Source organism: Poecile atricapillus, chromosome 1, assembly GCF_030490865.1.
Source record: "Poecile atricapillus isolate bPoeAtr1 chromosome 1, bPoeAtr1.hap1, whole genome shotgun sequence".
In the NCBI taxonomy this organism is placed as follows: domain Eukaryota; kingdom Metazoa; phylum Chordata; class Aves; order Passeriformes; family Paridae; genus Poecile; species Poecile atricapillus.
The window spans coordinates 156,434,451-156,450,496 of record NC_081249.1 but is presented as its reverse complement, the minus strand read 5'-3'; the positions used below and the strand labels follow the sequence as shown (position 1 = coordinate 156,450,496).

The 16,046-nt window shown below is 35.2% G+C and overlaps 1 protein-coding gene across 5 annotated transcripts in view; it reads left to right on the top strand.

The window, feature by feature from the left end:
* Positions 1–16,046, top strand: part of RALGAPA1 (Ral GTPase activating protein catalytic subunit alpha 1) — a 131,264-nt gene that overhangs the window by 44,875 nt on the left and 70,343 nt on the right. For 3 of the 5 annotated variants that reach the window (XM_058864605.1, XM_058864597.1, XM_058864611.1), the window contains 9 exons: positions 1,298–2,869; positions 4,793–4,917; positions 6,983–7,199; positions 8,370–8,546; positions 11,650–11,802; positions 13,303–13,496; positions 13,621–13,719; positions 13,834–13,989; positions 15,417–15,545. In XM_058864605.1, the coding sequence (XP_058720588.1) occupies positions 1,298–2,869; positions 4,793–4,917; positions 6,983–7,199; positions 8,370–8,546; positions 11,650–11,802; positions 13,303–13,496; positions 13,621–13,719; positions 13,834–13,989; positions 15,417–15,545 (2,822 nt within the window). The remainder of the gene's footprint in view (positions 1–1,297; positions 2,870–4,792; positions 4,918–6,982; positions 7,200–8,369; positions 8,547–11,649; positions 11,803–13,302; positions 13,497–13,620; positions 13,720–13,833; positions 13,990–15,416; positions 15,546–16,046) is intronic. The other 2 variants (XM_058864628.1, XM_058864620.1) reach the window with 1 other exon arrangement.

Genomic DNA, 16,046 nt, shown 5'->3' with positions numbered 1-16,046 from the left:
GTAAATTCACCATTGCAGTCCTGAAGTTAAACCATCTAGATAGAACATGGTAAGTATGTTTATTGTGGCAAATAACTCTTGCTGATATTCATTTAACCTATTTACTCTTATTCCTGAATTTGAAAGTATCTACAACTTTTCAAGTAGTAGGTAATAAAAAAATAATCTAGGGAATAAAGGATTCTATCAAAAGAAGCCAACAGAAAATTGAGTAAACTGGTTTTACCTTACTGTTTAAGTGCCTATCTCATAAAAGGACTGGAAGGGATAGCAGATAGTTTACTTGTCTGCAAGGGATACTTAGTCTTGCCTACAGTGGAAATTTGATAGTATATAGTATTCCTATAACATGGTAGGAAATCTGAAGAGATGCATAAATGTTCTTTATTTTTGTGGATGATGTGAAATGAGCTGAAGACACTTCTGTACAATTCCTAGGTGATCCATGTTGGAAGTGCAGGTTTCATTACAGCTAACTGTGATTTTTACTCACACTAACATATTAAGAGTCTCAACAGAAACAATGAATCATGAATGTAAATTATGATCACAAATTCTGATCTTTTCATAAACAAAAATGGGTTTACTCTAATGTTAACTGTTGTGAGGCTGTGGGATGTTTTTTGAAATCAGGGTACTTAATTCTGTAATTCTCATTAATGTTGCATTTGCCTGAGTAAAACTGGAAGAAGAGGGGGAGGTAAGCCTTCAATAGGTATTTAGTTTCATATTTTGATGATGAGAGACAAAACATCCTTTTTGGGGAAAAGGGTATATCTTTAAATTGTCCATTATGTATAGTCACCTTTTCTGTATAGGGCCAGCTCTTCCTTGTCATTTAAAAGCTTTTGTGTTCTCTTTGGAGTTGCCCATTTTTCTGAAGATGTAAATTCCACACAGGGAGTACTGCTGTTGAGCTAATTTGTATTCCAATAACCATTTCCTGAACAAGCTAGCTGGAATAATATTGGTTGAATTATTGAACTTATTGGCACAGCTCTAGCTTTAACTGTATTTCCAAATGTTCCATGACCTCATTGTTTGTTCTCATGCATGTTAACATTTAAAACTGTGTTCTGATGGTCTAACTCATTTATATTACATTCTGTACTGGATATTATGTGCGTGTGTTTTTAACACTCTAGTATTGGAAAAAGTATTTTTGTTGTATGTGCTAAGAAAGCAAGGTTCTGAATTTTTCTGGCTTTTATAGTCACATAATTAGGATGTAATGGTAAATATATATTGTCCCTATATGTAAATTTTTGTGCATGTTACATATACCTTTTTCCTACAGACATTGACGATGCTCAAATTCTTCCACGTCCACCTCGAGTCAGACATTTTTCTCAGAGTGAGGATGCTCCAAGTGAAGTTTTTGGTGCATTAAATGAAGAACAGCCACTGCCACGAAGCAGCAGCACCTCTGACATCCTGGAACCATTCGCAGTTGAACGAGCCAAAGGTGCAGTTCCTGTCATTGACAGTTCATCCCATCATGCTCCAAGCTTACAGAGTTCCACTGAGACCTCTTCAATGCATAGATCCACTGAAAGCCATATCACTGATACAAATAGCAGAGAGTCCTCCTTGGAAGTTGGGGATAGTATTTATGACCATCTTTGTCATTTAATAGGGCCGGTAGAATTTGCAAACACTGCCTTTGAACAAAGCCAGTATGTTGACCTTGAAGGTGAAGATGATCTCCTTTCCTCTCTGAGAGAATATCTTATTAAAGAAAAAGAAGAACTTTGCGGTAACTTTGAGATAGATAAATATGAGGCTTCTGCTCATGAAGTTGATACATCAGTAAGTAGGAATGATAGATTACCACTGGATGGATTAGAAAATGGAGATCAGACTGGTCAATGCACAACTAGCAACACTGTTGCAGAAAGAGCCAATAACACAGAGCTGCAACTAGAACAAAACCCAAGTGGCTTTATAAGTAATACTGCACCTGCTCAAGTAGACTTTTTTACAAGAAATCAAGCATTCAATAAAGCCAGGCAGTTAGATATTGATAAACAATATGAAAGCGTGTTTGATCATGGGTCAAGTAGTCCTAACAGCAAAGAAGGGAAGAGATATCTGTACAGGCAAGCAGCCACTGAAACTGATGTAGATTTAGTTGTGGAAGCACCAGTAGCTGAAAAACCTAAAAGTGCCCAGTTTAATGAAAAAGTGACCAACTCGCGTATTGTCCATGCAAAGAGAATTCTTCCTAAAGCACAAGCTGATCCTCAAATGCCTCACATCACAGGCACAAGCAAACTGGCACCAACTAAAAGAAGTATATCTGAAACCGTAACTCATAGGGCCAAAATCATGAAAATAACAACTAAAAAAAGAAACAGCGTTCATGTTACTTTTAGGCCATCTACAGAATCGGTTCAGTTTTATAATCCTCTTGAGAACAAAGAGGCTGCTTGGAAAGCAAGACTTCGTAAACTTGGTGGCTTCAGTAGTAGCAGTAGTGGTAGCAGCAACAGCACTGCCAGTGCAAACAGTAGCTCATCAGCTGCCACAGAGCTTGTTAGACCTGGAATATACAGGCATCTAGATGCAGGCAATGCTGCTTCGGCTGGCAGCAAGCAAGTTAAGGAATCTACAGAGACTCAAGCAGCTGTGTTGCAGAAAGAAGGTCTTGCAGTTAGTCAGTTCCAATGTCGTAGTGCCTTTAGAGCATCAGGTCAGGAGTCGGCACAACAGCAGGGCTCCCTGGGTGGTGTTTATAAAACTGTTGTACATGCTCTTTCGAAGCCGAAGGCAAATGTTTCCCCACAGAGGCAGAACAGAATGCCAGCAGAGGCTCCACTGAGGGATCTGTACAGTCATGTAATGGGCTATTTTGGAAGGAAAGCTGCAGGTGAGCACTAACAGTGTGCAGAGCGCAAAAGGAGAAAGGCAGCACCAGTTTGGCTTAATGCAACTGAAGCAAGCTCTGATAAGCAATCAAAAGGCTTTGGGATGATCACTGCTTTCCCTGTTTGGTTATGCATGCGCCTCTAGCCAGCTGATTTTTCTCCCAGCATAAGTTACATTTACATACTTTAAATTACTAATTTTTCTTTTCAAGATATTTAGTTGGACCTCTTTGCTGCTGAAGACCATCAGGTTAGGGAAGAGGAAGAGACAGTAAATGACCGAATAAAGGACTAAGACTTGAGACTTTTGAATTTTCATCTACCATGCAGAGCCTTCAAATTAAGCCTACCGAATGATTGGCAATACATATTTTATCAGAATGTGTTATTCTACTCTGAGTATAGTTTTTTTTGTCAGAAGGACCTGGCTCCCAACCAATTAGGTTGAACTAACTGTATTTCTGGTTCATTTAATGTGTTTTCTTCTTCCTCCTCATCCTCTTCCTCCTTTTCCTCCTCCAAAACAAAACCAGAAAAGAGCCCCTCAAATTTACATTTGGAGGTAATTTTAGATAGTTTTAAAAAAACAGTCCAAAATAGCAATCTGCTATTACTGGAATGATTTCGTTACAACAGTTCTCTGAGTCTAATCATAAGGTTTTGTTTTGAGTCTGTTTCAAAACATGTCATAGGCCTTCCTATATTCATTCATCCAAAAGGCTGCAGTTAAATCTTGGCAAATCTTCCATTGCTTTCTTTTTTTCTTGGAATCTTGGATGTTCATGAAGGTCTTGTGATAGTCTTTCACCTGCTAACTATGAGACCTCTGTGGACTGATCAAAAAAGAAAGCTGCGACTCTAATAAACATTGTCTTAGTTCACATAACCATAAATGAACAATAAATTAACTTTCAGCAGTAATGCAGGTTTTCTTTTTTCCCCATTGTTATGCTGGCATGATTAACAGAGGATTCTGCAATGTATCCTGCATCGAGATGTTAATGCCACCTGAGGGCAGTCTCTGTAAGCACAGCACCTGAGAGCGGTACTGTCACGGGTCTCACAAAAATGATTTGCTGCTCTTCAGAAATTAGACTTCTGTAAAAGACATATCTAGGAAGCACCAAGTTTAGAAGTACCTTTTATTTAAAATACAACATTTAACACAACCTCATTGTTAGAATAAACTACATTGTGGTCTCATGAGGGATGACACTGAGGGAAAAAAATTGTATAAAGAGAACATGAGCTGGAATAACTTGAAGACTTTAAAGGCTAATATCATAAAGTCAGGTGTAACAGCCATAGCTAAAAATGAACAGTATAGTTATATCAAAAATATAATACTAATAAAGGATTGAACTTCATTAATTGTTCATAACCAGCAATCATCTAGAGTTAGAACTTTCATTCCATGTACTAGCATGTAATTTTATTATGTAACATTTTCTTTGCACTATTCATACTAACTGTATACAGTGCCACATTGCCATTTGTCATTGGTATTTATTACAGCCTAGTTTACTTTTTACACTACATTGATTTTCATTAGGAATGCAATGAAGAAGGGGCCTGAAGGAATCAAATAATTTTTTTAGAATTTGTTACTTACTTGTGATATGGAGGAAGAGCGTATGCTTTATCCTTAAAGCAAGCATTAACAACTTTGAATAGTGCTTACCTATAAGCTTCCTGCTCTTAAAGGTGGAATTGGAAATCAACTAACCCCTGCTTAGTGGGAAGAAGAAGCAGTACTAATTCTGAAAGTAGAATCTGCTTTAAAGGAGGGACATTCTTAAAATGCATGTTTAGCAATTTTGATTTTTAAATTTCTGTTAATTAGCAGGTTTTTTCATTTGTTACATTTTGTTTTGAAAATGTCTTGATGTGTTCTTTACTATAAATGGTTGTTCATTTGCTTTTAGCTAATAGAGAGGACATGAGTCAAAAGCTGCACCCTATTGATAGTGATATTGGCAGTAGCAATACAAATGTTCCTGACCTCATGGATGAATTTATAGCTGAGAGACTCCGCAGTGGTAATGCACTGGTAAGCCTTTAAGCTTGCTGTATTTCAATACTTAAGTCTCCATATATGTGTAAACTCGTCAATGATATGATAAATCAGTTCACCAAAAAGTGTTTCTCTGGCTTTTTTGAATCAGAATTAAGAATATTGCTTAGTTATTCCTTGCCTTTGGCATAGATTCTTGACATTTTATATAATTTGTGTTTTCATATCTGTTAAGTCTTCATCATGGAAACAATGCAGAAGTTACTGTCAGATGAATAGTCTCATTCAATTAAACAGTCTTAATTGCACCTGCAAAGAATCTGTACATAGACCCTTTCAGAATACTACTTTAAATGTAAATTTGCGATCCTCTGCATAGTATGTAATTGAGTAACATGCTGTAGTACAGCACTGTTCTCCACAGGTATAGTCAGTGCAACAGACTACAAAACTACTCAAATATATGTATTTTTCCTTGATTTTTTTTTATTTCACTTCCAAGTGTTGAATAATTTCTTGCAAATAGTGCTCTGCTAATCAAATCTACTTTCCATTTGCTTTATTCCTACACTTTTCCAAAAGTGTCATGTTGTTTGGAATAGCATTCATAATAAGAAATTTTAATCCATTTTAAATTAAGAATTTTTGGTTACTGTTGAATTCTTACAGGAGGTGACAACTGATTTTAAGAGATAAGTCCTTACTAAGTAGTAATAAAGGGGGAAATACTAAAAAAAAGTTGCAAATTAAGAATAGAATGGGTAACAATTTATAGTGTTTCAAAATTGTTTAGTTCTTTTCTCTTAAAAGCTTTCAAGGTCATTTGAAGACATGCTCCTGTAATACACACTCCTCTAGAAAATTGTCAGTAAGGAGTTGGTGATAATAAGGGACAGAAGAAGATTCTTCAAAGTTATTTTAAAAATTGTTTATTTATCATCATCTTTTATAAATGTCAAGAGAGGATCTATCTGTCTATGTGTATACTTTTTTTTTCTTTCGTATTGAACTCATGTTTATGAAACTTGATTGTTGGCACAAAGTAGTCTTGTTAGTAAGTCTTGAGTTACACAACAAAATGCTAACTTGCAGTCTATCAAAAGGTTAACTTAGTCTGAAAATTAATGAAAGAGAAATCATCACAGCTCGTTCCAGAAGAGAGAAGGGGAGGGATTACTCTTTGTTTTGAGAATTGATACTTTCCTTAGGTAGCAGAAAAGAGCTGAGATAAGTTTGAGTAAATATACTGAAACTACCACCATTTTTTTAATTAGCACACAACAACAGACATGCCTTCTTAAACCAGTACCAACTTACTAAGATTAGGTTTAGATTGCTATATCTATTGAATGCTAAAACCATATCATGAAAAGGTTATTAGTCTGAGTTAACCTAAAATTAGTAGTAGAGTAGGAAAAGAATACAGAACTGACTGGGCCTAGTGTCATAATGCATACAAAGTAGAAAATGGCTTTTCTACTTTGATATCTCTTCCCTCTCAAGCAAACAGTGCTGTCTGTAGAAAGAAATGCCTTAAAGACTTCAAATAGACCGCTTACTTGTACATGAGCAAATCTGCATGCCTTACTTCTGCTGTGTGTAATCGTTTGTGTTCCAAACCAGTACCAAAGTGGTGTTTTAATCATAGGAAGATTAATGTGTGAATTAGTAAATAAATTTGCTCCTTCTATAAATTAAGTTTTTGATTGTAGTATGGTGGCCTATTGGCCATTGTGTCTGAAACCAAGGTTAACAGGTTTTCTTCAGTTATTTAGAGTGTAATACACTTCTTAACTATTTTTCTCTCTCATGTCTTGCCTACCATGTGGCCCATGCTACTCTGAATCCTAGCCTTTTATGAAGTGTGTCCAAAAATCCACTGTGCTAATAAAATTTGTATGTATGAATTTCTGTGACTGCACGGGCTCTTCATTTGGGGTTTGGAAAATTTTGGTATTTAGAATGATGGCAATTTCTGGTTTGGGTACTTAAGAGCTATTTGTTACATCCTGACTTCAGCAAATGTGGGATTGCTTTTTCCCATTTTATGTAAGTAAGCCATCCAGGATTATAAGATAATTTATGTATCTTCAATATTTAGAATGTGACAAGAAGAGGAAGCAGCCCTGGCAGCCTGGAAGTTCCTAAAGACCTTCCTGATATATTGAACAAGCAGAACCAAATGCGTCCTGTAGATGACCCAGGCGTGCCTTCCGAGTGGACGTCACCCGCCAGCGCGGGCAGCAGTGACCTCATCAGCTCAGACAGCCACTCTGACTCCTTCAGCGCCTTCCAGTACGACAGCCGCAAATTTGAAAGCAAGTATATTTTCCCAAAAGTAATAATATTTTTGATTAATGTATTGCATTAATCAAAAATTGCATTCCTTTGTTTCATTTGTTGTTTTTTTTTTTCTTCCCCCCAGATAAAGTTGTATGCCAGCAGTTTTCTGTAGAGAGAGATTATTTTGATTTTCCATTGAGATCGTGAGCAAGTTAATGGAGCAAGAAAAGTTCTTACAAGAGGCTATTGTTTTTTTCAGTATACCAAAACAAAAGAGCACTGGAATGCTACTATGCAAAGAGGAGAACATAATTGAACAGAAGTTAGAAAGTAATATTGTCTCCTCTGTGGAGCGTATCCATCTGTTTTGCACAAAATATAAAAATTAAAGCTTATTTATTTTGGCAATCATTTTGATTGTTAAAAAAATAGGTAAAACTTAAGAAAAGGCTTCTGATATTTTTACAGTGATCTTTTACGTAGCTATAGATTAATCAAGATATTAAGTGTAATATGGTAAAATTGGTGTGCTTTGTTTAATAACATAATGCTTTTCATTCATTTTATTTATCCATTACCACCCTTGTTTATCAGAAGGGGTCTATAGTCTATATGGCTGCTAGGAATTATGACATCATGTGTAGTATAAGATAAAAATAATATTTATATAGTATAATTTTTGGAAGCAATTACAATTTTCATATATGTCTTCATTATGCAAATAAGTCATGGCATTTAAACCTACATTTCAGCTTGACATTTTTTTTTGTTAGTGTTGAGGATAACATTTGTTAGATTATCATTTGCTGTAATATTTTTAGTTTGAAGTTAGTTCTTTTACAACAAGCTTGAATATTTCTTCCAGCTTGTAAATTTTACAAATAAATTCCTTCATGTATGATTCCATTATTTTTGTGTTATTCAGCTGTAAATGCACTTATAGCAACTAAGCAGATTACAGACATGCAACAAGAATGTCTTCTGCAGACATCAAGTCGTGGGTTTATGACAGAAAAGCAAATATTCATAATAGTCAATACTTTCTGCTGTGGTATTTTATTTGAATTTTGCAACAGTGTTCTAGTAGCATAGAAGATGCACATTCAAGGTTTCTGTTTAGTTTGGAGGTCCTGGGCCTCCAGGGTTTTTTCATATTAGTGGTATTTTTATGATGTAAGTTAATACAACAATATTTCCTCATACAGATTTCAGCTTTGGCACTGAGGCAGGGACACCAGCTTCTACTGACATTGATGCAATTTCAGGACAGCAACAAAGTGCCGAGGAACAAGAAGTGGCCAGTCTAACTACACTCCACATAGATTCAGAAACAAGTAGTCTCAATCAGCAACCATTGTCTGCTGAAGCTGCAACTATTACTGGTAAAGTAGATTAAAAAAAAAAAAGTATTTATTTCAGAAATCTTTCACCCCTCCTGAAGAACGCAACTTTCAGCTTCTGCCAAGAATCTATATTCTGTTTAAAATTATTCTTTTATTTCAATTATTTTTGATTGCTGTTAAAAAGCAATATGTGAAACAATTAAGTGGAAGAATGTAAGGAAGTTTTTGCTTTAGAAGGTTTTCACAGTGCTCATTCAAACCAGTGTATCACACTGAAGTATCTAGGCATTCCTTTATATGCATCCATCTTAATATCTCTTCCTATTGTCTGTTTTCTAACTGAGAGGTTTTATTATGCAAAATGTTAGTTATTTGGCCATGTAACATCACTTTCCATTTGTATAACTGAAAAGTGATGCAGTTAACCAAAACTGAGTGGGCTCCTGTCTAAAAGAAAGAATGCTTCTCTATGAGGATGATCTGAAAGAATGGTCTTTTGCCAGGTTTTGTACATGAGAATTAAAGATGTCCATTTTCATACTTCTTGTTCCATAGTTGTTATATGCTACCATTCCTCTTACAACCCTAGTTTTAACAAGTAAGAAGTTGCAATAATTATCTATATTTCTGTGAAAGCTTATACCTACGTATTGTGTCTTGTTCTCTGTTAGAAATCAAGCACTGCATTTTCAGAGATATGGAAAGATACCTTTACTTCCTCTGCCATAATTTCCACTTATTAAAAGTGCCCTTCTGCTGAAAGAACCATGGCATTAGCTTTCATGGACATTGTTGTTTAACTTGCTCCACAATGTTCATCTTGACTTGTGTTCTCTTAATTTTTCTCTTTTCTGTGTGCTTGTTGAAAGTCTTTGCTCTAGATGTGTTCTTTTTCTGTTTGTTCATATGTTTTTATGTTAAAAACTTCATTACTGTTTGGTATTTTTGTCCAAGTGTACACTATAATTGAATTGATAAGATTGCAATTAGTAACTAAGTTGTCCATTGAGAGATACTGTGGTTAACCCTTCTTGCTTGAACCACTGTTTCAGAGAGGCAGCTCTTAAGTGTCACATGCATTTAGCTGGGTTTCCTGATTAAACAATACTTACGGAATTGTTTTGTCTGTCTCTGACTGTTCCATGCACCCAACAATATTGGAGCCTATTGTCTAATTTTTGCCAAAATGACATAGAAGAAAACAGAAGTATGTTATTTTCTTAGATGTTTTGTGAAAGATAGGCAGCTATCTATTGAAAATTGCATGTATGCAGACTCTCATGATGGAAGCTGCAATGTGAATTTCACTATATTAGATGCCAGCAAATCAATGCAGAAACTCAGCCTCAAAACACACTCATAATAAGTTTTTAGTGATTCTTCTGATCAGAAAACTACTCTTTCTAAATCTGAAGGGTTTTGGAAGAATAATTTCTTTTTGGTATATGGGCATTATATCATATTCTAAGTAAATGATAAAATTTGCTATTGACTACTGTTTACTAGTCCTAGAACAAGTTGTACACATGGAAGTCTTAGAGATGGATCCACATATGCTAGATTATCTTTTAATGACAGACTCCTTTAGTTCTGCAAATTTTCCATAATTGTTTCTGTCCATTCTCTTCTATCATATGAAGAACTCTTTCCCTCCTTCCTCTGCTCCCTGCCTTCCATGCCTGCTTTTTCTTTCTGTCTCATTCACTTTCTTTCCCTCTCTATCTTACTCTCTCTCAATTTCTCTCTTCCCTATCACTCTTTCTTTCTCCTTTTTTTTGAACTACATTCATCTCTCCCCAGCTAATCAGTAGAATGGAAATGAAGTAAGAAAATACTTCTTTGAACATCTTTGAAGGGTGTATTTTACTTTATCTTTGCAAGCATATGGGGAACTGGTGGTCAGCAGCTGGAATAGATTGTTACCTGTCGTATGAAACAAGTCTGTGTGTGAAGCAGTAGCGTCCCTCTATCCTGCACAGAGGTGTTGATTTAAATTGATAGTAAAACCTTCATTGTCTTAGCCATTTAAAGGAAATAGAGAGCTTTGCAGTTTAACAACATAATGAAGATTGTTTACTGCAATTTCTATTCTTATAACAGTGATAACATTTTCTCTCAAGTTCTTTAAATAATTTGTTCTCTTTATTAGAAAGAACACTTCTCTCAAATGAGAAATGTTCTTCAATTATTCTCACAATGATTTGGGAAAATTGCTATTTAAAAGACTCACTTTTCAATTGCTGGCCTAAAGTTCACTTTATCACTAATACTGAACTTTAGACATAATATTTTTGTATGCCTCTTACATTTATTGAAGAATTAATACGAATTCTTCCATTTTAACATGTGCTAATGTGTAGAAAAGTCTGTGGTGAATACGTGTTCTCTTTTCATCCACCATGTGACTGTTCTGGTTAAACCCAGCTATTTATAAAGATCTTTAGACAAATTCAGGATGTGAAATGTAAGATAGTAGAGAAGAAAAATACAACTACTTACTGCCTTTCGACAGATAACACAGTAGAGACCACATAATTGCCTAGAGAGGTTGCTCAGAGACTATCACAGAAAAATGCCTTTGTAGCACTGTCTTTTAGACACTTGTGATTTCCTGTTTTAGAGGAAATAACACTCCTCTAACTATACAGAACTTTCCCATATGGATTTTCTCAGCTCAATCAGTAGAAAAACACCAAAGGTTATCAGTTACTGGTTTGAGTTTATAAATGAGCATGAACATCTATAATCCTGGAAAGGCGTTTCTTTGAGGAAAATTTTTGCTTAAACATTTTGCTAGAGAGAAATTTAGGTGAGGTAATGTGATGAGAAATTTGGCTGGTTCAAAATACTGAAAGTGCTGCAAAACAAACCTGTTTTGAATTATTTGGACCTAAAATAGAGGTCTGCTAGTCCACTTAACTGTCTGATTTTGATGTTCATCTTTCGGCTTTTCTGCATGTACTTTGTTTTCTTTCAGAACACCACTCACAGGAAGATCGTACTGTTTTATATCTTTTCTTGGCTCAATTTGATACATAAAAGTGGCTCAGTTTTCTGTTAATGCTGTATTTAGACAACATTTCAATAGCTCAAGAGAATAGAAAAGACTTTTAAAGTAACTGTTAAAAAATTGCATTTGCAGGGTCTGAAAGTGCTTCTCCAATCCAATCTGCTCTTGGATCTCGATCACAGACACCCTCTCCTGCCACTCTTCATGCAGATCATATTGAGCAGAAGGATCTGCAGCTGGATGAGAAGCTCCACCACTCTGTTTTACAGACGCCAGATGACCTAGGCAATATCTGGAATAGAAAATATAACCCTGTTCTTTCTTTCTTTCCTTCTTTCTGATGCAACGTAGTGAAGTAGCTAGTATCACATGAGTTGTAAACAATCTTGTACAAAGCTATTTCATCTGCACTTCAAAAAAAATTTAATTACAGTGATTTCTTTTAAAAGCAAAGAAAAACCTTTTGCATTTTAACCTGCATTTCATTGGAATTTTTAGCAGTGGATTAATAGTCCACATATTTATAATTGTTGTTTTAGCAGCTTAGAATTGTGGCAGCTTAATCTAGCATGTGGTCCTATCATGGACTATTTAATCATTGATGTACAAATAATATGACATAATTTCAGTAATCTTATCACTTCTCCTTGAAAGTTTGGTTCGTTTCCCTTTCATATTTAAACCAATTTGTAATTATGTCAACTGTCTTAGCTATCGAATTCTAAGATATGTTTTCTTTGTAAATACAATGTGAACATTTCTCTCACATTTGGTCTCACAGAAACAAGAGTGTCTGCTATGTTTTTCAGAGCCATTTCTTAAAGTAGCCTAGTGACGGACAGAAAGATCATTCTGCTTTGTACTTTAAAATCTACAGCCTAGAAACCAGTAGTATCTCTACCACTGTGTGGCCCAGAAGTTCAAAAGAAGAAGCTATGTGATTAGGCTGAATTCAGATTTAATTTTGATTTGGTATGCCTGTGGGATACTCGAGATTTTCAGAAGATCCCAGCAAATTAAACACCTGAGGGGGTAGAAAGAAGATTCTGAATGCCTGCTGCTCTCAAACTGGCTCATTATCTAGGTTTTTGTGGCTGTTTAGGGAGTTAAGCATGACCTGAGTAGACTTGAGCCATCATAATCTATTGAAGGTTTCTTTATATGGACAGTCTAGATAAGTCATCTTCTACCTAAAAAAGAATGTTTATTCATATAGCGCAGATGTGTGGAAAGAGCTGGGTGGGTGTTAGGACTGTGGTGCTAAGCTACTGAATGTTGCCTCTCCACTGATACAAATTTACTGTTTAAAGGACAGTAGCTATAGACAAGTTTAGTAATGCTTTTCTCTTTGACTTGCAATAACATGCTTTCCTAGTAAATTCTAAGAAAAATAGTCTTTATGTTTTATTAGGAAAACGTGAAGTTGAAAGATAATTTTCTTTGAAAGCAGGCAGGTGGAGTTCTGGAGATTCATTGACTTCAAAGAATGTAAGAAAATACAGAAGGAGTGGCCTTACTAGGTCCATCAGATTTGTATTAGAGCTCCAGCAGTGACCTTCAATGTTATTTAATGAAAGAATATAAGAAACAGGACAATTCTTCCTCTACAGAGTTTATAATAGACAAAGCTTAACATATATAGTGTTGAGGTGGCTGAATGGGTAAAAAACAGCTTATTCTGAAAGTCCAATCTCTCTGTTTTAAGAAGACTGTGTATTTAATAGTTGTATCAGAACTTTTCCTTTTCTGGAGAAGTAGATCTCACTATACTTTCTTCTGTTACAGAAACTAGTGAATTCCCCTCAGAATGTTGCAGTGTGATGGCTGGGGGAACCCTAACAGGATGGCATGCAGATGTTGCTACAGTGATGTGGAGGAGGATGCTAGGAATTCTGGGAGATGTCAACAGCATCATGGATCCAGAGATTCATGCCCAGGTTTTTGATTATCTGTGTGAACTGTGGCAGAATCTGGCCAAGGTAAAAGAACTGAACCTTTTCTCCAACCTGATGTGTTTGGGCAGGATTTTCAAAAAGAAAAAAACATTAGCTTATATATTTCCCTTAAATAATTCTCTTTCTGTTTTGTTTTTAATAATTGTAGATAAGAGACAATCTTGGTATTTCAACAGATAACCTAACTTCACCATCTCCCCCAGTTTTAATTCCACCACTGAGAATTCTAACACCGTGGCTCTTCAAGGTAAATTTGAACTCTAAACTGTGAAACAGAAATAAAAGTTAACATAAGTGTAAAAGAGTTTTTAAAGTAATTTTTTTTAATTTAAGAATAATAAATACTGTTTTGAAATTGTAGGCAACAATGCTGACTGATAAATACAAACAAGGAAAGCTACATGCTTATAAGCTTATTTGTAAGACAATGAAACGAAGACAAGATGTTTCTCCAAACAGGGATTTTTTAACTCACTTCTACAATATAATGCACTGTGGACTTCTTCATGTTGATCAAGTAAGTTAATTATAAAATTCAAGATAATGTAAATGTCATGACTGAAAATAAAATTCTCAAAAATACTCAATGTATTTTCATCTGAGTAATTTAACTTTGTTTTTGAAATTAGTGCTGTGACTGATACTTTCTCTAAGAATAAAACTTTGATAAATGATCCCCATGTTCTTGTTTGTATTCAGAAATGCTTTTTTTGTAGTCCATTTCAAGCAAATATGAGGGCAGAAAAGGTACTCTCTCATTTTTTAGTGATTGTATGTTACAGATTGAAGTATGCAGGAAAAGAGAAGGAAGCAGATCTCTCTAAAGTCCACTGTTCTTCTTACTTACTCCCTGATACAACAGTTTAGCTAGTAAATTGAGCTCACTACATTGGAGGACTTTGTTTCTACGACAAGTATAGGAGCCAGCAAACTGAGATGTACTGAGCATATCTAATCAGTGGGAGTAGACCTTTTTCATAGGTTTTGATATTAAGAAGTCTGAAAATAATGTATGGCTTAAATACTTTTTAAAGGTTGGCAGAAGTGTAAAAAAGTTGGGTTTGTGAACTTTCTTGAGGAATGATTATGGGCATGGGGAGATCAAAGGTTCAAACAACCCAGTTTTCTTTAACAGGGAAGAATAGAGCTAGTCCAAAATTATTCCAGAGATGATTGTGGATAGGACAGATCTCTAGTTTCTGTCCTCTGACAACCAATAATGCTGCTTTTCTTGCTGGATTGAAATCCACCTATGATATACTGCCATTTAGTCAGATATTACTACTAGTGGAGAATTATTCAAAGGTGATAAGGCAGGGGGTGGGGATACCTATCTGTAGACTTCGAAAATTTTTTTATAATTAAACTGTTTTATACATTTTCAAGTACTTTCGAAAAAATTTCATCATGTACAATGATTTTTGAGAGTGACTCACTAAGTCTACAAGAACATCATATGCTGTGCTGATTACTACATACCAGAGATGTTACTAAACACTTTATTAGCTTTCTTTAAACTTTGGTTCCATATGGGTATATGTAAGAGGCTAATACATTTTCTGAAGTTATAGTCAGGCAATACTTGCTAGAAAGAATCAAGCAGTTGTTAAAGCTGGTTATCTTACTATATCTCTTCTGTATCTATTCAAATGAATGGTTAATCAGTTACAGAACTCTTAAAAGCTGACTGTAAATTAATATATGAACTATTTTCCAAGCTTAAATTGATCTATAGTATACCAAGTTTACTTACATTAATATGAGTATACTTAAGGAATTTATCTTTTTGTGCTACTCTTCTCTCACTAATGAGTGTCTTACCACAATGAGTTTTCTTTCTCACATTTTTACTTTCTACCTTTGATAAATGCCTGCCTTTTTTCATTCATTTTTCGTCTTGATTCGTGTTGATACTCTTCCTTTTTTCCCTTTTCCTTCTGCGAGGATATTGTCAATACAATCATCAAGCACTGCTCTCCTCAGTTCTTTTCACTTGGTTTGCCTGGTGCTACCATGCTTATTATGGATTTCATTGTAGCAGCAGGAAGAGTGGCTGCTTCTTCTTTCCTCAATGTAAGTATTCATCAGTTAATTCTCATTTATGAGTGAGGAAGAATTTGAGAGAATACTGAGCAGTATATTTTTCCTTGACTAGGGTGTTAAATTGATCCCACAATTCAATGTAGTGGTTATCAAATACAGATAATGTTAGTGATTTATTCTAGAGCACTACACATGCCTCTCCAGAAAATATGTGAAGAATTCAAAAATTACTGTTGAAGCAATTACTTATTTTGGAGTTATAAAAATTGTGACTGCCATTTTTCTGTGCTTGAAGATGTTTTAAGTAAATGTCCATTTTGACTGTGATGTCATTAAAAAATGTCCTTATTCCTCCATATCTCTGCTATGGAATGACTTTTATGATCAGGCTTGAGAACTCAAATGTGCTAGTGTTTGCACTATTCAGATTTTTTTTCACATTTCTGATTTTGTTACGCAGGCAAGTTCAGCCTTATATAGTAATACTGATGTGATTACCTAGTTGCTGCTGGCCATGCATATTATACTCTC